The 22990-nt window shown below is 37.7% G+C and overlaps 1 protein-coding gene across 1 annotated transcript; it reads right to left on the bottom strand.

Annotated features, from left to right (window-relative positions):
• Positions 1–345: 345 nt before the first annotated feature.
• Positions 346–21764, bottom strand: LOC110681383 (translocation protein SEC63 homolog). The gene is made up of 8 exons (XM_021857125.1): positions 21303–21764; positions 8951–9660; positions 8658–8886; positions 7680–8100; positions 7383–7614; positions 2137–2264; positions 1993–2077; positions 346–1930 (listed from the first exon to the last, which is right to left on the bottom strand). The coding sequence occupies exons 1-8, from the start codon at positions 21424–21426 to the stop codon at positions 1583–1585; spliced, it is 2277 nt and encodes a 758-aa protein (XP_021712817.1). The 5' UTR covers positions 21427–21764; the 3' UTR covers positions 346–1582.
• Positions 21765–22990: the final 1226 nt, after the last annotated feature.

Here is a 22990-nt window from a genome sequence, read left to right as displayed (position 1 = left end):
CGAGCCTTGGTGGTCCGGGGTGCAGGCTTCAAACCTGTAGTCGATTAGCGTCGAAGTGGTTCGATTCCACCTACTGGGCGATCACTTGGGGGTTTTTGGTCGAATTTTAAGTCCGACCGGTAAAATATTGTCCTAGCCACTAAGAAGACCATATGGGAACAAAGCGGATTGCTTCTTATTACAAGAAGTTTCTCCCCCAACACCTTTTGCTATAATACAAATATGTAACCTTTCTGGTTTATTGTATGAAGGAGAGTTCGGACAAAATCACTGTTTTTATGTTAGTTTCACAGACTTTTAATGTTCTCTATAATTGTGATTGTATGTAATGCTTGTTGCAGAGCCTTTCAGTTTTTTTAACACTACATAACTATGCTTTTATTTCTGCGTTTTTTTAATCTAACTTACTTTTACCCAAAATTTGCTCTAGAAATATTGTAGTCTTTCGCTTCGAACCGAGCGTGTTGTAGTGATTTTTGTTTAATATAAAAAAGTGCATTCTTTCCCCGTGCCCGTTTTTTTTCATTAGCTGTCACTCATCTCGTTCACGTTCGATACCATCAGTGGGATTGAATTCCGTCTTAGCTCTACTCTGTCTGTCTCGCAACAGTTTTTTTTAGCAAATAAGGATGTGGGGAAAGTTTCAGGGTCAATGGAAATTGATAACAATGAACAGTTGTGCAAATATGCTCGCGAATTGGGTCACTTTTTACACCGCCACGGGATTGCTTAGAACTAGTTGATACCTTTGAATATTGAAACGGAGTTATAAAAGTCTTTCTGAGTTTTGAAATGCAGTGACGGATAAAACTTTAAGACCATTTTTTTATTTTTTTTTTATTATCGCTAATTTGTTTTATTTTAGGTATAATGCCATTGTGATTTTGCGGCAAAATTTAATTTATTTATTGAATTTTACGAATAATAATTGTAGTGAAGGGGTGATTCTTAGTTTGTTTGAAAATTACATAAACGTAACGTTGCTACGATAAAAATGTGTTATCATAGGCATCAACGAGCTCACCTTTTTGCATTCTCGACTGAACACTTATACCGGACACGATTGATCTTGATTTTCTTTTCGAACAATTTGAAACATGCCGTAAATATATCTTCAGCAACTTTTGATCAGCTAGTCGTGTTACTAAGTGCAAGTGGGAAAGTCTTGCGGCTCCTAGCACAGTTTTGTAGCATATTTTCCCGGTATGTTCTACAATTTCCTGTATTTTTCCGGGTCATTTGGAATGCCCGACTTTTTTCCCGGGTTTCCCAGATGGGCACCCTGTGTTATTTTCTGCAAATGCATAATTCTTAAAATTGAATGGTAAAATTATATTATAGAAGCAAAATCACAATATAGAAATTCAGCAAATAAAATTCTTTCTAGTGATGTGGTCCTAGAGTTTTGCCCATCACTGTATGTAATCAGTGGCCCATTTCAACTGTAGCTGTTCAAACAAGAAAATGAATTCGATTTGGGGGAAAGTTTATAATAATCACTCTCATTGCAACGTGCATGCACTCCTCCTCACGCACACATTTTACCTCATCTCCCACTCTCTCTCTCCCTCTCCAGTCAAGCCTAATTGTCGTCATTTTCCGCATCGGACGAATCCGTAGTGAATTCGCTCTCGTTGGCCTGCTGTTCGTTCGTTTCCGATTCCGAATCGCTGATGTCCCACTGCGGATGTTCGGTCGGGATAGCGGCCGCCTCCTTGACGTCCAGCTTCAGGTCGACCTGCTGGTCCATTCCGAAGTAGGAATCCGACCGGAGGCAGACGGTGAACACGTACACGCCGGGCCACTTGGGCGCGGTGAATGTGAGGGCCACCTCCTCGCGGTGCACCAGGTTGGTGACGTGGTACGGTGCCGTGAGAAGAGTGCGCGACTTTCGGTCGCAGATGTACGTCCACCAGTATTCGTATTTTTCCTGAGGGGAAGTTCGGTCGTTAGTTTATTAATCGCATGACTTGTGTGATTCGAATAAAATACCTCTGGGAACAAGGGGCAGTGCACCGGGTGGGATACCTTGGATTTGCCTTCCAACTTCTCACGCTTGTTGATCTTCTGTTGGAACCTGAAAGGAGTTTTTCGTGAGTATTTCCAATCGATTCATTGTTCAATAATCAAGCATACTTTTCCCACTCAACATCGTCATCTTCCACAGAGGACTTCTTTCCCTCGTCGGAGCTGAAGTCGTTGTCACTTTCGGCACCACTGTCAGCATCCGATTCCTCCTTGCGAACTTTTTCGTTGATTTTATTCTGAAAAGCAAGATTTTTCTTTATTACAAAAATTACATTCATTTCTTATATCTTTGTGTTCTGTGTTGCAAGACTGGTAATTAGAGACTTGATCACTTTTGTAATGCATGTTTCTAGACCGTCTCTGGAAGTTCTCTCAAGTCTGTTTTTTTTCTTGCATCTGGATTCTGGTGCAGGAATGGTAACGGCTGAGTGTCTTAAAAATAGGAACTTAAGAGAGCTCATGCCTGTAGACTCAATTTTAAAAATGAAAATCCCCTGACTTACCTTGACCTTCCAGTCGTTTTCAGAAAAAAAAAAGCCCAGACCTTTGGTTAATTTGAACCGTAATCAGTACGATTTGTAAAACACTATTTTTGCATGATGAACATTTTATGTTGTAGGTCCTATGAATAAACTAAGCAAAGGTTTTCCTCTACTCAAGTAAACCTGTGTTGTCAAGAGCATTTATTCATGTTGGAGAATTTAATTTTGGAACTTTAAAATTCGTATGAATAAAATAGTAAAACCTGAGTAGATGTTCAGAACGTCCAGAGTCAATTATACTCAGTTGAATGTTACATACTGTACTACCTCAGAAATGATTTCACGAACGACAATTCCGACATCTTCTATTACCTGAGTATATCAAATTTTTATATAAGACGCAAAACTATAAAGATCCACTATGCTTTATTTAGTGAAAAAAGATCCTCCAGAAATTTGACCAGCTATTTTTTTTTCAGGGGTAGCTTCATTTCAAACGCTAGGCTTCAGAATAACAAAGTTTATAGCATTAAGCTAAAGTCCTCGTGGAGTTTATTCTTGATCCAACTAGGGTCTTTATATTGAAAATTGTGACTGTTACATCCATGAAAACTTTATAAGCCTACTGAATTCATAGAAAACATCCCTTGAAAATTCCTTTATTTTATACAGCAAAATTCATCAAAAACGAACAACTTTTTCATTACAATAAACAAAAAAATCAGCATCGAAAGATAACTAGTGATGTAGTGAGTTAGAATTATATGATGGTTTTTGTTTGAAAATAGATAGTAATTCCTTTTTTTATAAAGCTACCCGGAAAATAAGAAAATCCCGGGAAATACGGGAATCCCAGGAAACAGAAAATCATTTCCCGGGGAACGGGAATCCCGGGAAATCCCGGGAATGAAAACTCTAGTTTCGAGAACAACCCCATGGATGATTTTTGTAGCAATTTCAGAGAAAAACCGTGGATGACTTCTTGAAGGGATCCTCTTAAAAATAGATAGAAGTATAATTTAAATAAATATCCATGAACACTCCTGGAGGAATTTCTTCAAAAACTCTGGAATAAATCTATAGTGATTTTCTTGGAAGTTCTCCTGTACAAAGATCTGCTAGAGTAAGTGTGTGAAGAATATTTTTGAGAAATTTACACAAAATTCGGGAGATATGTCTAAAAGAATCCCTAAAGTAATCTCTGTAGAAGCTTTTGTGGAATTTCCTTGAGCTTCTGCAAGACTCTCTGTAAGGACTCCTGGGCACTTGAGTAAGTCTTGGTGCATTTTCTAGATAAATTGCTAAGATAAATATTGACAAATAACCCGACGATGGGTAATTTTGCTACGAAATTGTACTTAGTGTGATTTTTTAGGATTATGATATGATTATGATTCGTACACCTATCAAAATTTAAACATACAACATTTCAAACTGAATTTTAATGCTCTATTTGATTGTTCAAGTACTATATTACGTTGTTTGGACGTAGTAGAGTACATTTGGACAATTTATAAGCGGATATATATGAAACTTAGGTAAAATTTTTAGAAATACAATTTTTCATTGGTTTTTGCTATAAAATTCAATAATTCTAACAATAGCATTAATTTTTGTTGTAGAAATCAATCTAAAAAATATATTCATGAGCACTAAAAGAGTTTTGGTTAAAATATATTAAGTTTAATTTTTAATTTTTAATTTAAGTTTGGGGCCCAGATAGCCGTAGCGGTAAACGCGCAGCTATTCAGCAAGACCAAGCTGAGGGTCGTGGGTTCGAATCCCACCGGTAGAGGATCTTTTCGGGTTGGAAATTTTCTCGACTTCCCAGGGCATAAGCTCTCAGTTAATAACTGTGGAAGTGCTCATAAGAACACTAAGCTGAGAAGTAGGCTTTGTCCTAGTGGGGACGTAACGCCAGAAAGAAGAAGAAGATATTAAGTTTACAGAATTCATAAAAAAAATTATCCTCCTTGAGTATAGAAAATGATTATGTCATAATTTCAAAACTCTTCTGAAATGTTATTTTCAAACAATGTAAACCGAATTTTTGTTCTAAACAACAGTGAAAGGTTAGTTTCAAACTTGTCTGCAGAAAGAATTTTAACTAAGAACTTCGTTTCACAACAAAGTACCCTACACTATGCTGTACATACCTTCACATGATTGATGTTATCCCAATATTCAATTATTTTTTAATTCTTATTCTGATTATACTCAAAATATGACCCTATTCTGCGGTTCATTTATTTTATAAAAAAATACAAAATATTCCAAGTGGGCGGAGAGCATTGATATACTTTTTACTAGAATATAACGTGTTGTTTTCATCATTTCAAATAACGCATGTGTTGCGGTTACGGCAATAATATTTATTCTATCAATCTCTATGATAATGTTTGGTAGTAAAATATGAATTATTTTATAATAATTGCGCAATTTTTAGATAGGAACATTAACAATGGATTATGTACATCTATTTAAGAGCCAAACTGTAAGTAATTGACTAAAATTTTTGGTGTTAGATTTTTTCTAAATGTTATATTAACCAAGATTGTGAAGTATGAGATACCGATAACCACTCGTAAGTACTCTAAAACTGATTATAATTTTTTGAAACTCGTTCAGTATTCGTAGTAATAATTGTTAATGATGTGAACCTGGAAAAATTACGTTATTTTTCCGCTTATATTTTTTCCAAATGTACTCTAATACATCTGAACAACGTAATGAAGATATTGAGCAATCATCTAGCACATAAAAAATTAGTTTTGGATGTTGTATGTTTGATTTTTGTAAGGTGTACGAATATGGGATTGGCTCAATTTTAGACACAAATTCAATACTTTTCCATTATTCTAAATATTTGAGCGAATAAATATGATTATGATTGCCGAGTAATAGATGACACCTACGACCTTCGTAATTGATAAAGTATATCGAAGTCCGTAAATCATTTATTAGTTTTAAACCTACTTGATATGGAAACAGTGCCCCGTACGAAAATGAGGTTGAGTCACTGTATGTAGTGCACAACCTAATACATTTTCAGCTTCATCAGTTCACTAAAACTCGAGATTTGCTTCCGCAAAGTTTTGATGATAATTGTTAGAGTGAGACAAAAGATAGGAAAAATAACACGGTCTCCGGTGTCCCCTTAACGAGAAAGAGTGTTTTATCATCAACCTTGATAACATCTTAAGTGGAAAAATACGATCATCGTTTTACAAGTTTTCAAAGTCAGTTTTTTGCTCAAAACCGAAACAATGTTCAGGAGAATCTATCATAGCAATGCATTTGCTATCTGTGATGCTGTGAATTTCACGAGGATTTTTAAAATTTGAATCGAAGATGAATTTTGATGGATGATTTTTTTAAGTGTCGCGGAGTATATGAAAATGCTTTGCGGAGCACCAAGCACGATCTTAAAACCGCTGCCTTAGATCCTGCCGGATTTTTCAAAGGTATTTGTTGAAAACATCAGACGGCATCCATTTCTGGAGAAATGTGTGATCGAAGAAATTACTATTATTCTGTAGTATTGTTTGGTGTGAAACAACAAATTTAATTTTATAGAATCCAAGGAGAGAAACTACTCGAGAAATGTTTGGAAGAAATGCAGGAGTATCTCTGGATGCAATGCTGTAGAAATTCCTAGAAAAAATTCTAGAGTAATTTAATGAGAAATCTCTGGTTGAGTAATTTTTGGAAGAGTTCCTAATAGGTTTCCTTGGATTACCCTTGGAGATTTTTTTGTAGCTATTCCTGGGAGAAAACTGTGGAATAAACCTATGAGGAAGAATTGTAGGATTATCTGCCAGAGTAACTACTGAAGAAATCGTTAGAACAAGTAATGGAAAAATCTGTTGAGTAAATCATGGAATAGCTTCTGGGAACATTTTCAAAATAATCGTGGCAGAAATTTCTGGAGGTAATTGAGTTACGTTCTAGTTGAGGATTTACTGGAGTGAAATCTAGAGAAATTCCTCTGATCATCTCTCGAATGATCTTCGGAGGAATTTCCGAACGATTTCCTGGGATAATTAAAGTGAATCTCTAAACGAATTTCTGGATGAATATCTGAAGGAGTCCTTGAAAGTGTTTCAGAAGAAATCTCTGTAGAAATCACTAGATGAATTCCTGAAGCTTTTGCTCGGGAATTAGAGAAGAATTTCCTGAAAAATCTGTAGAATGATTGCACGAGTCTCTGATGGTTTCTCTGAAGCTCTTAGAGTTTTACACCAGGATTTACTGCAAGGAGAATAGGAAAAAAGAGACTTTTTTTTAATCGAGAGTTTTAAGATACTTGCTTCAAAATAGTGACTAAGTCTCTGAAAGCAGACTTGCTTTTAGACCTGGAGGTGTGAATTCTTGATGGTTTACAGATTCTACACTGAAAGAAACATTGAAGTAATAAAAACAACGATCATGTTTTTAAATTTATGATTTATGTTCCCCATTATGATTGTCTAATTATTGACGCTTTTTATGTGCGGTAAACGTTTGCGCTTGCCAATCGCAAGGTTCTTAGCAATTTTAATTCTCCAATTTGAGTGCAAGATCTTCAGCTTAAATACACCAAATTCGAAAATACTGACCACGCTTTGCAGCACCTTTTGCTTTCTCAATTGAATCAATTGAAAAACCGCCGTTCTTCCGAATTTGCCACATTTAGCGACAGTTTTAAAACCATATTTTATGGAAGGATTTTTCGAATTCAGAGATTCACCCCGATTTGTTCGTGGCAAGTATTGTTTCAGACAGTACCTATTAAAACACGCACGGCACAAGAGTGCACTGTATGTACACTGCTCTCAAACACAATAAGTTATATAATTGAACCGCTGATCAATTTCAAACCAAGTATCTTACCTTCTCGACCTTTGTGGCCTGGGTTTGAGCGAGCGCAGCGGCAGCGGCCGCTGCCTGTCGGTGCCTATTTTTATTGGCCGCACCTTTGCTCTTGCCCTTGTGACCCTTGCCGCCTGCCTTCGGTTGCCAAACGGGCTTCTTCGCCGCCTTGGCATCTTCCTTTTCATCCTTTGATGCCACCGTTGCGTCTCCTCCATTGTCGTCGCCTTCAGCTCCATCGTCATTGCTTTCTCTGAAAAGATTTGCGTTTCAAATTACAGACCATTTTGCGCATCCAAGTAGATTCCCCAAACTTACGTAATGCTCTGCTTCTCCTTGGCGGTGGTGTCCCCGAACAGCTCACTCATGCTCCTTCGGACCAATTCGACCGTCACGGTCACAATGGCTCCAGCCGTGACCACGTTCGAGTTCTCGTCGTCCACCACTTCGCACTTGACGGCAAAGTCGATCAACGGCATCCTGCCCAGCACCTTCATCACGTTCTCGTATTCAAAGTCGCTCAAACTGCGCAGGACCAGGCGGCTTTCCTCGGCCGGCAACTGGGCGAACTGCTGCAGATTGCGGATTGGGGGTTTCTTGGAGATGAAATACCGCAAGTGCTCTTCGCTGACATGTGGCAGCTGGAGCAGAGGGTTCTTGAACTCCCACAGCCCCTGGATGATCATTGGCGACAGTTTCATACAGTTTTCAATCGTTTCGATGGTTGGGAGTTTGGCGACTAAGGCAAAAGAGAAGTTAGTGGAACGTTTGAAAATTCAATACAAAACGTTAAAGATGAACGGGTATCAATGTTTGTTTGAGTGATTATTGATTAAATTCAATTTTACCATTAATAATGATTATAATTAATTGACGAACTTGCCAAGCGTGCCAAGCGCAAAGAGCCGCTGAAGATAAATAATAATGAATATTGTAATGATTGATGATGTTATGTCTACCTGTCTCAAGTGGTATTCTGTATCTTATAAAAGTTACTAATGGTTTTTAGGGCGATATAATAAGTTATGTAAGATTTACTTGTGCATAAATAGGAAATGTTGCTATTTTTTTTTGAAATATTTATAGTTAGATGTTTGACTTGTGATTAAGATTATGATTACTGAATAATATTAGCGATCTTTATGATTATGATTAATGATTATTACAATGATTATGATTAGTAATTAACGTTTAACTCTTAATTTTGACTGGGATTTTTGATAAATCATAACCATTATTTATGATTAATTTTATGATTAATCATTAACGCTATTTTTGTAACTGATTGAAACCTACTCCGTCTGGCATAGGCCAACATGATCAGCTGGTTGACGCAGCTGACCATCTCCTGGATGAGGTAGGGACACTTCTTAACGATAAACTGGCGGTCCTTGTCCAGCGTTTCCGGATTCAGTGCCATCCGGCTGAGATGGGCATGTAGAATAGCGCGCGCCTTGATCGAATACATCCGACACAAGGGCAGTTCCTTAATCTTCTCGTTCAGATTCGGTAGTTGTTTGATGAGCTGGAACAATAATTTACCTTTTAGATTTTTAATCCTGGAATTGACATTTAAAAGAATCACTTACCATCGGCACCTCTTCGTTATCTGACTGGCGTTCCACCACTTGGGTGTTGTGACGCTTGTCGAACTCCAAACTGGCCGCCAAGATCATAACCACGCGCTTTAGGGCCATGTGGGGCGTTTTGTGGAAAAAGTAGAAATACATCTGGGTCGTATCGAGCAGGACCTTGTCGCCACTGTAGCGAATCGACCGATACCACCAGGTGCCCACCACGGTAGGAAGCGCCACCATGAAGACCAACGCGTACAATCCCAGCACCCAGACGGAGTTTTCCTTCTCGACGATCCACGAAGGCAGAGCAATGCCGAACGATGTCGCTCCGGGGCCATCCGGATTGCCGTACTTTTCCCAATTCTTCCGCGCTTCGTCATCAGTCAGCGCTTGGTAAGCCTTGGTGAGCTTCATGAAAGCCTTCTCGTCACCAGTTTCCTTATCCGGATGCAGGATAACCGATAGGGTACGGTACGCCTTCTTGATGTCCTTCTGGGACGATCCCAGCGGTACACCAAGAATCTCGTAGGGATCAAAGTTGGACATCTCGTAGTCGAATTGGGACACCTTGTAGGTCAAAAATGCAAGCAGCAACCATCCACCGATGATGAGCACCTTGACGAAGAACGCCTTCACGCCTTTGTACGGGTCGGAATGTGATATCAGAATGCGTTTCTTGTTGCACGGTTCGCACTGACATTCTGCTTTGAAGCGCTCTGGGTCTGAAAAATAAAGGATGGATTGGATTTTTAAACTATACCTATTATTGATTTTTATCTTATTCCCTCAAATTTGGTTCACGTTTTACTCAAAATTCGTATGGAACAGATGTTCGAAATCGAAATATTGCGAGAAAAGCGTAAAATAGAAGTTTTCAGTAATTATACAAAAATATTCGAAAACTCTCGATTTATTATTATTAGTTGTATACTCCATCGAAATATTATGTTTTAATGAATAAACCCAAGTAACATTTTCAAATGGATAAGAGTTTTTTCAGCTAAAACATGCTCATTTCAGCTGACTATGCTGTTACTTGGGAAAGGCTTAGATCCTTTTACATGTATGGAATAGCACGTTATTTGTTTTTGAATTTTAATTTCAACTTCTTTCACTTTTCAATTTTTCGGCTTACGTTCAATTAATACGGTCTTACCGACCGTAAGAGATACTTAAAAGTCTGGAAGTTTGATGAATACCTGTCGTTATTCCTAGAAGACACCCAGGAGGAATTTCTAAAAGAAGGTCTAATTTCTATGAACAAACCAAGGTTATAGTTATATCCTGAGATATTTTCTAGATAAAGGCATGGATGAAATCAAAGTGGAAAGGTTGAAGTAATAACTGAAGCTATATCTGTAGGAATCCATGGAATAATTATTGAAGAAAGTACTGGGAAAATCTCTTAAGAATTTTTGTAAACATTTTTGTTAAAATAAATACACGAATAAGTTGAGGAATTCTTGAAATGATTCCTTGGCGCATCTATGAATATAACCATGTTTCCGGAGGAAACCTAAAGAAAAAAAAAAACTCATGCCATTTCTGTAGGAACTTCTCAAGAAATATCGAGAAGAATTTCTGCTACAGTTTGTGAAAGATTTTTTGGCAGAATCATTGACTCCTTCCTATCCACCACTTACTTCAATGTTTTGGAAACGAAAAGAATGCTGTAGAAACGGCAGAATTGTTGTCGTTTAAAATTATCTTGAGTTTAAAAAATATTTCGGAAAATTGTACGTGTAAGTGAATTATTTCTAATTATCCTGAAAATTCTCGTAAAAATGTTGTTCAACACCTGTAAAATTGCGCGTTAACATTTTGAACAAGGATGTTTTTTTTTAAATCACTCGGTTTAGTTATGTTTAATTATTTTTGGTGCGCACATCCGACAAAGTTTAAAGTTTGTTTTCGAATAAAAAGTTCTAATTTAGGATATTCAAGGGTCGATTTCTTCATCACCGCTTAGGCCTTAAACCTACACGGAGACGGAATCAACTCAATTTTGGGTTGTTTCAACGCAATTCCGTAGTTGAGCCCAATAACTCAATTTTGGCTAAATTTCCAAGGTCCCCACTAGGTAGTTTTGCTTTAATTCCATTATAAAAATATACTCAATTTTGGGTTGATTTAACGCAAAATTGAGTTCTTTCGACCCAAACATAAAAAAGTTGCATTTACCCCAAATTTGCCTTATTGGGCCAAAGTACCCCCATTGGGTAGATGCAGCTCTGTCTATTTTTGACAACATTCGTGTGGGAGAAAGAGAAAACCGAGAGATTTTGGGTTGAAACTATAATCGATATACTTAATTTTGGGTAAAGTAAACTCAAAAATTAGGTAAAAATATTTCTCCGTGTAGTTTTACTATATGGGTCAGCGTAGTTTACGGCTTAAGCCATGGTGAAGAAATCGGTCCTAAGAGAAATTTTATGTGCTGTCACGGTGCACCTGCCAAGGCTTCGCGGACCACCAAGTCCTTCGGGGAAGACGACGTGAAAACCGCTGCTCTAAACTTAATTGACTTTCACAAAACTTTTAGAAATGGTAAAAAAGTGTTGGTTGTTAATCAATAGTTTATTTGATTATTTATCAATAATTACGCTATTGTATTAACAAGCTGGATATATGACTGTTCTTTTAAACTTAAAATCTCAATTCCAATACCTACGCTACAAAATAGAACTGTATTAGTTTATGTTGGATTCGTCAAAAAGTGAAGGTGCTCTACAGACACCATGTGCGTTAACGGATTTTTTTGAGGAATCTCTTCATACTTAGAAGTGGAATTCAAGAAAATACTGAAAGATTTGTTGGAGGGATTCCAGAAGCAATTACTGGAAAAATCCCTCAAGAGTTTTTGGAGATATCACCGGAAGAATACCCAACAAAACTCCTAGTGAAATTTTGCATGATATTATCACCAAATCATTGAAAGAAATCTTTACTTGATTTTCTGGAAAATCTGTGGAGAATTGTTATTTTGAGTAAATCTTAGAACAATTTCCGGATGCTTCTTTCGCGGAATCCCTGATAGATTTCCTGAAGGAACAATTCGTGGATAAAGAGTAATCCATAAAAAAAATCTTTTTAGTAGTTCGTAGAAAAATATTTTTCTAGAGGAGCGCCTGGAGTATTTTCTAAAGAAATCTCTGTTGAAATTTATGTAGGAATTCTTAGTGGATCTTGTAGGCGAATTTTTTGAGGAATCATGAAAACAATCTGAGAGTCTTGACGCAGCATTTCTGGAGAATGATGTTGGAATCCCCAGGAATACATATATAAATTAAGCTCATAAGAAGTAAGCTAGTAAGCCCTAGAAGTCTATTCGAAGACATCTTTAAATTAACGCCTATGGTTTTCGTGGTTCACCATCCCTTTTACGAATCCAGCATAAATAAATTCAGTTGGGTATTAACCTTTCAGTCGTCGCGCGGTTTGTTCCCGTCAGAACCATCACGCTGATGCTGTGTACAATAGGCGAGGGTTTTCCAACACTGTTGTACAAAATACAGCAGCGCGACGACTGAAGTGTTAAGATCATAAGTTCATTAAAATATTCATACATGCTACTTATTGATCCAATAGTGTAATTATTGATAAACAAACCAATAACTATTTGATTGTCAAGCTCAACTTTTTTTTTACGATTTTGATAAATTTAGACAATTTTCAATAGCTTTTGTTGAAGCAATTTTCTTTGGAGCATTTTTTCTTATCGAAAACTGTGAAAGAAGTCGTGGGCGGGAAGGGTTTTATCGGGTCTACCCCGTTTGGCATAACGCCATTTGGCTTAACAGTTGTTTGGCATAATAGTCATTTGGCGTAATGGTCGTTGAAAACAAAAGCTACTGCAGTGGCACAGTAAAGTCTGGGACCATGAGATTGCTCATAAAACCACATTGTTTTTAGATGTCATTACATATCTCAGTTTTTGGGACACAATTTTGTGATAAATACCCAAGTAACCACTAAGCCGTGAAATTTGGCACTAACTCGGTTCTATAGTCGAATAAAAGGCATGAGCCTCTGTACGTGCCATAAATTCTTTTGTTCTTTTGACTTTTACTATGCGCCGTGTGTTGGTGCTGTCTCGCTCTCTCTCACGGGCAACTTGAAAACAGGGCGCACAGTAAAAGTCAAACGTTTTATAGCATGCATAGGCTCATAGCCAACAAGGCCAACAGGAACTATATCATAAGTAAGGGCTGTTAAAAAGCCTCTTTTGGTGAATTATTCGGCTGATAAACAGCCTATTCGTACCGAGTGACTGAAACAAGAGATGTCAAATGAAAAAAGAGTTATATACCCATATAAGGCCAATGTCAGTGCATGAGGATCACAGTGCCTATTAACATTCGAAAATATTTTATGATGCTAGTAGGCACTGAAAAGCCGTTAAATGGCCCATATACCACTTATAACAGTGCTTGATGGTTACCTGGGTATGCCAGCATGACTTCGTATATAATATTAAATACATCCAGGAATTACTCCAGACCTTCTTTCAGACATTGATTAATGTATTTAATTCATTGATTTTTCCAGAAATTTATTAGGGATTTTCCACGAATAAATTCAGAATTTTTTTCAGGAGTTTCTCTAAGAGATTTGCGAAATTTAAGAGGTACCTATTTCAAAAAGATATCATCAAGTCATCTCTAATGAACCTCTTTGAAAAATACTTGATGAACTCCGGTAGGGGGAGAACTCAAGCAAATATCTGTAAATAAACTTCTGGGTTCTAATGAAGTCTGGGAAGATCCTCCAGAAATGGAATAAAGATTGAAAAAAAGCAAAACAAAACCTTGCAAAAAAAAATCTTGGACAGAATATCGGGAAATTTGTATAGGAACAATCACTAATAATCGAAACCACCTCTTTGCGGAAACCCTAGACGAAATTCTTGAAGAGTTCATGAAAAATTTACTGCACTAAGTTTGCTACAGTGATCCCTGAATAAAATGCAGCAAAATCTCTCCAAGAAATATCTAGGAAAACTTTGAGAAATCCCTTGGTGAATCCATTGAAAAATTTTGGAAGAATATATGAGCATGAGCATGATTGACAGCCCGCAGTTGCCACTCCGTTATTGCAAGAACAGCTGTACTTACACAGGGAACCAACGGACGCTACTCGGGATCAGTAGCATCCTCAATATATAAGTACTGCTGCTCCCATTATTATAACAAACAATAACGGCGCCGGCTGGGTAAACGATAAAGATATAACACCCGCACAACACAACACTCTTGATCCGGATTCCGTCGCTCGCCCACAAAGGAGCATGCAACAGATTCAACGGATCAAACTGTACTCCTTTGAGAAATCTCTGGATGAATCCATTGAAAAGTTACGAAAGATTATATGCAGGATTTACTGAAGAAATAAATCCTTGAGTTATTTTTTTTAAATCGTAGAATATCCTTTTTTGGGGTTTCTTCAAAGAATTTCTGTTGCAAGCTTTGGCAAATTTCCTGGGAAAACAATCAAAGAATCAACGTTCCTGGGGAAGAAATTATGTGATGAATTGTTCATGTGAACTGAGGTTCTTCAAGCAACATTACAGTTTTGAATTTTGATCCATGGTAGCGTTGTGTCTCATACACAGCATTGCAGTTTATTTTGACAATTAGCACAACCTGACTTTTCAAAGTGATGTGTAAAAACTGTGATATACGCCATTCAATAAATTATTCAAAGGGTTCTGGTTACATAAACATTACAGTATGGCCCATAAAAAATGCGAAAATCGTCATATCATGTTTTATGGTAGTTTTTACATAGAAAATGTGAATGAAACATAAATATTGTTCATTTACTGTATTGTTTAATCTATTTAGACTCAGTTTTTGCTTTGGACATGATTTTTATCTGTTACTTTCACCTTACCATAGAGGAATTGGAAGCATACCTTCAAATTTTATCATGCGGACGTCGAGTTCAATATCTGTGTGATGAAAGCTTCTAAAACATCAACGATGGTGTGAGATTCTTCACAGGCCTTGTCTCCAGCATACGCCCATATCAAATGATAGAATTGGTTCATACCTGGGTAATTGGAGACTTAAACATAGAGAAACTTTAAAGTAGATGGAGTACCGTGTACCTTTTAATTCCGCTCCTGAATGCTTATCTTTGACAGATACGCGTATTTCGACTACCACTTGCAGTCTTCTTCAGTGTCAGTTACTCGTATCCACTGAAGAAATCGTCGCATCTCTCTACCTTAAATACTAACACCAGATAAGTACCTACACAATCAAACTACCTAGGAAAAGATTTTTCGACAGGAGTATACCTGTCATGTCTTGGTCAAAATTAGAAAAGGGGGATAATAATAATTATACAAATCCCTAACTATCTACCTATGTATTCAAGCTCGTTTATATTTCTTAGGTACAAACTTAAACAGCCTTGATTGTCCGTTTCCTTGATCCCTATTAAGAAGTAGTGAAGGCTTTTGTTTGTAAATTTCTAAACTTTCAGCGACGTCTAGTTTCCAAGATGAAGATACGCTTCGTACGATGTCTATGTTATCGCTTGTCATTTGATGTCCGTCCTGGAAAACATGTTCAGTCACTTTTGATTTAAAATCATACGCTAATCCCTTTTCTAATTCCTTGTCCGCTTTTTTTACCTCAGCAATATGTTCTTTGAATCTTATTTCTAGAGTTCGTTTTGTTTGTCCTATATAGATTTTATTACAATGGGGGCATGAAATTTTATATACTCCTGCTCTATTCAGTTTATTAATTTTATCCTTTGTTGATCCTAATCTAGATTTAAGCTGACTACTCCTACTGCTGAAAACCAAATCTATCTACTTCCAGGACGGACATCAAATGACAAGCGATAACATAGACATCGTACGAAGCGTATCTTCATCTTGGAAACTAGACGTCGCTGAAAGTTTAGAAATTTACAAACAAAAGCCTTCACTACTTCTTAATAGGGATCAAGGAAACGGACAATCAAGGCTGTTTAAGTTTGTACCTAAGAAATATAAACGAGCTTGAATACATAGGTAGATAGTTAGGGATTTGTATAATTATTATTATCCCCCTTTTCTAATTTTGACCAAGACATGACAGGTATACTCCTGTCGAAAAATCTTTTCCTAGGTAGTTTGATTGTGTAGGTACTTATCTGGTGTTAGTATTTAAGGTAGAGAGATGCGACGATTTCTTCAGTGGATACGAGTAACTGACACTGAAGAAGACTGCAAGTGGTAGTCGAAATACGCGTATCTGTCAAAGATAAGCATTCAGGAGCGGAATTAAAAGGTACATGGTACTCCATCTACTTTAAAGTTTCTCTATTTGAGATTCTGCTCAGAGGATTCGAACATTCATTAAAGAGACTTAAACATATTTTTGAAAAAAACGGCTCATTTTGGAGAGCTTTGATTGAACCTTCATATAAGTGTGATAAGCGGCTCCGTTTTGCTCAAAACCTATGAGCTAGTATTGATATAAGTTGTCTCTGACCGAAGGAACAAATTTCATCCTCAAAAAACTGTTATTGGCCTTGGTATTTATTTTTTATTCCACTTTAACAAAAAAATGAAGCAATATCAAACCATTTTGGAGAGCTTTGATTGAACCTTCATATAAGTGTGATAAGCGGCTCCGTTTTGCTCAAAACCTATGAGCTAGTATTGATATAAGTTGTCTCTGACCGAAGGAACAAATTTCATCCTCAAAAAACTGTTATTGGCCTCCGTATTTATTTTTTATTCCACTTTAACAAAAAAATGAAGCAATATCATTTATCATATCATATCATATTGCATAAGACGCAAATGTCCTATAACTATGACCCTGGCAAAATATTTTATTGTGATCATGAAAAACACGCTCTCTAAGAACTCCTCCATCCTCTGATACCAAACAAACTAAAATTTTCAACAATAATGTTTTATTTTGAAGGTGTAAAGTTTTTCACCATAGTATACGACAATCAGACGCTGTTTTTAGCTTTGGGTGGACAAAACCTTTGAACTTATTTGCTTTATTGCATTAATTAGGGCAGTAAGGAAAATATTACAAAAATTGTCCTAGATAGCGAAGTTGTGTCAGAATATACTACAATAATCAGAAATTACATTTCCTGTCAAAAACAATCAAAATAACGCCTGTGTATGCTATATTCACGTTCAAAAAATTTTCGCATTTTTTTATGGGCCATACTGTAGTTTCAGCATGTGCTGTAGCTAATAGATAACGTATTCAGGTTTTAATCTGTGACTGAAACTTCGCAGGCTTAACCATAAGTTTCAGAATGTTCTGAACAGAAGCTATTCTTGTTTTCACAAACAAAAACTGTTGCAAAAATGTTGATACATAGCAATGTTCAAAAAATGCAGTAAGATTGAAATTCTTATGTTTTTAACTTAAAATAATTGCGAAATTGTTCTACTTAGTCCTTCTTGCAAAGTGTAAAAACCTTGAAAATATTTGAAATTCGTCGAGTTTGAAAAGTAAAATTTGATTTCAAAGTCAATTTAACAGTCAAACTCAAATTAAACATAGCACAGTATTCAGCATACAGCATGGCGTGCGTTTTTTGATGGAAATATTTACATCTACAATTCCAATAACTATTAGAACAGCAAGAATCCACAAAACAGTATATTGTTGAAAGAAGTTCCCTTTCTTCCAGTCATTAAATTGACCGCATAAGTATAAATAACGGCCTATGATTCAAAGAAGGGAAAATGTATGATGGAAGTATTAAGAGCAATAATGACATTAATTACTGAATAAGTATGTCTCGAAAGAACAGTTTAATTATAAAAGAAGAATAATATGCTGATCATTAGCATCATTAGAAGCAAAAACTCCAATAATTTTGTCGTCAGTATAACAATGAAGAACAGCCTTCAATTCAAAGAAGGGATAATCTCTGATGAACAATTTGCCAATAATTATGTACAACCAAACTCAAAAGATGAATAGCAGTGACAGCGTTGTTCTTATTCTTGGCATTACGCCCCAACACAAGTTCTTAGCTTAGTGTCCTAGGAGCACTTCCACAGTTATTAACCAAAAGTTTGCTTTGCCAAAGATTATACTTCATGGCCAGGGATCCTGGATCAACTTTGAACCGAACCTTCAGCATGGCTTTAATCTATGGTCACAGAAGTTACCACAAAGCTAATAAAGGCAATTCACAGCATTTTCATGCTAATCATTCAATCAAGTTTTGTCCCGGAAATTGACCTCAAAGGATTCAATACGGTGAAATTTTTGGGGGCCCAGATAGCCGTAGCGCAGCTATTCAGCATGACCATGCTGAGGGTCGTGGGTTCGAATCCCGCTGGTCGAGGGACTTTTCGTAAAGGACATTTTCTCGATTCCCAGGGCATAGAGTATTATCGTACCTGCCACACGATATACGCATGCGAAAATGGCAAATTTGGCAAAGAAAACTCTCAGTTAATAACTGTAGAAGTGCTCATTAGAACACTAATCTGAGAAGCAGGCTTTGTCCCAGTTGGGACGTAACGTCAGAAAGAAGAAGAAGAAGATTACGGTGAAATTCACGAATTACGGTAAAATGTTTTAAATGTGAAGGTAATCGCATTTCAAGGACACACGAAGATTTATTATGACCAGGCTCGGGAACTGTGATCACAATTTGCCACAGTTCATCGATTCTGCCAGTCAACCAAAACACAATGCAGCAGCAGCATCAATACCATCAAGTGTTGCGCTGCCAACGGTTCACACACTGCTTGACTGTTTTTGTCTCTCCACTATGACCGTTTTCGGGCAGCCATCTCGAGATGAATGATTGAAAAAAATGTTGAATAATTCAATCGCTAATATTTTGCGTATGTTCTCAATTAATTGAAATCTTTTAGCGCTAACAGCAAGAACACAATCATTCCGTTGCGATACATATAAACAAGTTCAATTTCATGCTGCCTTTATCGAGCAAAAATGCAAAACCCCGAAAATCGGAAAAATCGTGTTACCACTGTGCTCGAGTCATTTCGCATTCGGGTTGGAAAAAACGTTAGGAAGAAGAAGATTACAGTTTTGAAGAGCCGTGACATTTTTTTGTTTTGAACGGTCATGGCTTGCTTTGGATTTTGATGGTCGTGTAGAAAAATGTGAATGTCGAGGTGGTAAATGTTTGCGACAGTACATTTCCCATCACTGATTATGACACACTTTTGATCTTTGAAGCTCTCCACAATTACCAAAAAAATTCAGCTAACTTTTAACACAAACAATTTCAATTTTCATTTTGGAAATTATACCTATCGTCCATTATGCCAAACGTCTATTATGCCTGAATCTATGACAGAAGGTCGAAAGACAAAAGGTCGAAAGGACAGAAGGTCGAAAGACAAAAGGTCGAAAGGACAAAAGGTCGAAGAACAAATACGAAGGGACAAAAGGTCGAAAATCTTTTTTTCAAAGAAGGAAAAACTTCCCACCAAGCAAATCACTTTCGACCTTTTGTCCTTTCGACCTTTTGTCTTTCGACCTTTTGTCCTTTCGACGTTTTGTCTTTCGACCTTTTGTCCATAAGCCATTATGCCTATCGTATTTATGCCTATCGTATTTATGCCTATCGTATTTATGCCTATCGTACTTATGCCTAACGTCGTGCATCCTGGATAAATTGTACCAGTAAACGCTTTGTCGAATTTGAATAAAACAATATTTGGCTAGGAATGAATCAACAGGCAAGCATCCAGCTCTCAATGGATACTTCCACAGGTATTAACTGAGAGTTTTCTTTACCAACGTTGCCATTTTCACATTCGTATATTGTGTGGCAAGTAAGATACTCTGTGCCCAGTGAAGTCAAGTAAATTTCCATTACGAAGAAATCCTGGACCGTTCGGGAATCGAACCTAGACAACTTCAGCATGGCATTGCTTTGTAGCCGCTGCACTATAACCACTCGGCTTCCTTAAGGAAGGCCTGTTTACATTTAACTTAATTCAAACAAATTACTTTGTCGCACATGGTGAAGTCACACGTCACGGCACAGAAGCACAAGGCTTTTATCGTTCGGATTTGTTCAGCCTAAACCCACTAATGTGGGAAACCAACCACTGTAGGAACATTTACTATTACCTCGCAGGTAGAAACCACCCACTCTGGAAGAATTCAAGAAGACGATTTATGGGATGCACACAATTTCCGAGCGCCTTCAAGTGAAACAAAAATAATGCGAGGGAATTGCATTCATCATCGTGCTTTCATATGCTTATTTCGCAAGCACGATTTAGGCATCTGCTGACAGACACCTGGCCCGAACACAAAATTCTCTGCGTTAGACGCAGTAGCGACGAAGCGAAGAGAGCATGAATGAAAAGTGAAAAGGTAAGGTACCTAACTGTAAAGATTTCTCACCTTCCTTTCCGTTTGCATTCGTTTGCTTCACGAAAGGAGGATAGAAGGCAGTATAAGTGAAATGCGTGCTGCGATTCTAGACATTGATGATTATGTATAATGGACAAATAAATCACATCGTGCACTGCAATTTTTTTCAAATTCAATACACGACGAAATAAAAAATATTACAATTGGGACATTTTTTCCCCAACTATGCTTTCCCTACAAGCAGAGATTCTCATATCCTAATCCTCGCAGCACTTGATGCTCCACGAATTCTTGGCACATGCTCTACGAAATATCTAAAAAATAATCAACTTTTTGCATAAAAGTACACTATTACACCTCGGGTTCTTCATCCTGGTCTTTCTTTTTTAAGTTTGAACAATTTACTCAAAACATGTCTTTCGCTTCATTTCCATGTGAGCATTAGTGTTCATGTTTTTTTTATGACATATCGGCTATCCTTGTCATTTTAAGATAGTACAAAAGTATTTGAGTCTAGTACAACACGACACTGAAGACGGCCGTACAGTTGAGGTCGAAATACGCGTATCTATCAAAGGATAAACACTTTAGTGGAATTTGATGGTATAGTACTAAATTTGGTTTTTCATCTACTGGTACTGTCCTGTTAAATATGTTCTGCCTACATACGAATCGACTTATTTTTAAATTGAATAATTAATCGTCAAAATTATATACCATAGTTTTATTAGAAAATTGCTTCATTAAAAAGTTGATACATCTTCTGGTTACGCCACTGAAAACGCGTACTCCACGAATCAATTTATTTTTTTTTTGAAAAGCGCGCCGTGACTCGAAAAGTTTGAAAACCCCTGTCCTACAGCTTCTGGTCAACGTTCTTCGTCAGCTTATCGGTCACACACAGCCACGACAAGGTGGACAAGGAATGGAGCAAATCATCTCCACAATCAACAGATTAGATCCTGCATGTGACAAAACCCCCGGGAATCGCACCTCCCAACAATATTCACACTCACCTTCCTTTTTCTTGCGAGGCCAAAAGTAGAAAGTGGCCGGTATCAGAATCAGCGCCAGAAACGACAGAATAAAGTAAAAGAAAGTCCCTCCGCTTTCATCGTACTGGAACTTTTGGCCACCCATCTTTCCACCCTATTATCGAGAGCGATGTGTGGTTTTGCAGCCCTGGGAATCCGGCTAGATTTATGACACGATTTCCTTCGACGGTTCACTCTGCATAAAAACGGCACTTTCCCTCCGCATTGGTGCGGTCCTCAAGCACGGGACAATTTACCGCACGGATTGTCGCACCACCGGGAGCACAAAATCACGGAATTCTTCTACGGCACCAGGTGAAATTTCTCCAAGCAGCTGGTGTTCCTCCTTTTTTTGCGCGACACAAACGATTCCGGAGAAAGATACCACGAATTACGGGATGGATAGATGATGACGGACTGACGGCGAAAGGAAAGCAAAACGAACACATCGAGAAAAATTTGACACGTTGAACGAACGCCCCAGCGGGAAAGAGGAATGCGAGCGGTGTCGGGCCGGGTTTGTCGGCTCCGTCGTTTGTTTGTCGACTTTGGTGAGTCGGTGTTGGGGTGGGCTTAGGGGTGTCTAAATAGACCATTTCCGTCAAACCTTACCCCCAGTTTTTATATTTTTCTTCCAAAGACGATTGTTTTTAATGATTATTGACGCTTTTAGATTTTATTTATATGCAGTCCTGATTTTCTTACAATTTTTTCAAAACTTAAAAATTCACCACATTTTGAGCATAAAATCGTCGTGCGGCACAGTTTGTTCAACCCTATGGGCATACTGAGTGTAGATTTTTCAACAATGTTCTATGACACCCCTGCATAAAATGTTTGTAGACATACTGAAATGTCAAATTCCAGCACACAACAAAAGTGTCTCTCGACATCTAAAAAAATTATGAGCAACAATTTTTGTTTTATAACCTCAAACCATTACCGGAATCATAAGAACATCCCAAAACGGAATACGGACCAGACGGAATCAGAACATCCCAGTACGGAATCCTACACATGGCCTTCATCTCCTTTGCTGAAGCTGCTGTGGTGCTCCGCGAAAATCCTCGACAAGGGTCCTGTTTTCCTTTGCTTTTGCGACCGGCGGAAACTAGCCACGAAAATTTTACTGCGCTGCAGCATATTGTAGGTAATCCTCGGTAATCGGTACCCATGGAAGCTGGACCTAATTCGGATCCTATGATATGGCAATCGAGGAGCTCCTGCAACCTTGGCACAGGAACTCTTCCGGTTTTCCAGTAGAGAGCAGCAAACGATTTGCCCCCAAGCAGTGGAATTTTTGTCGTCAGTTTTCCTCTGATTACAAAACCAGGAGAGCAGGAGCCTTTTTGAAAACTATTCAACCATAGCTTCATGCGAAGGATATGAAGGATTTTTATGGTGGTTGGGGATGGTTCTCTTCCCCCTTCAAATTAGTTGGGGGGAAATATGTATTCGCCGGTAAATATAGATATTAATTTGACCAGTACCAAGGTGGTTTCCTGGGATGGATGTGAGAATTCCTGCCACCGTTTAGAAGTGGCATCAAAGGAGGAGATAGATCGTTTCACGCTTGACATAACCTCGAAATTTCGAATAAAAACAAAGTCAACGATTCCTGCAGTGAATGTCAACTCCATATAAAAATGGAAACAATTCTTGCAGGAAAT

This window comes from Aedes aegypti, unplaced genomic scaffold (genome assembly GCF_002204515.2).
Source record: "Aedes aegypti strain LVP_AGWG unplaced genomic scaffold, AaegL5.0 Primary Assembly AGWG_AaegL5_hic_scaff_780_PBJ_arrow, whole genome shotgun sequence".
Taxonomy (NCBI): domain Eukaryota; kingdom Metazoa; phylum Arthropoda; class Insecta; order Diptera; family Culicidae; genus Aedes; species Aedes aegypti.
This window is presented reverse-complemented; position numbering and strand designations above follow the sequence as displayed.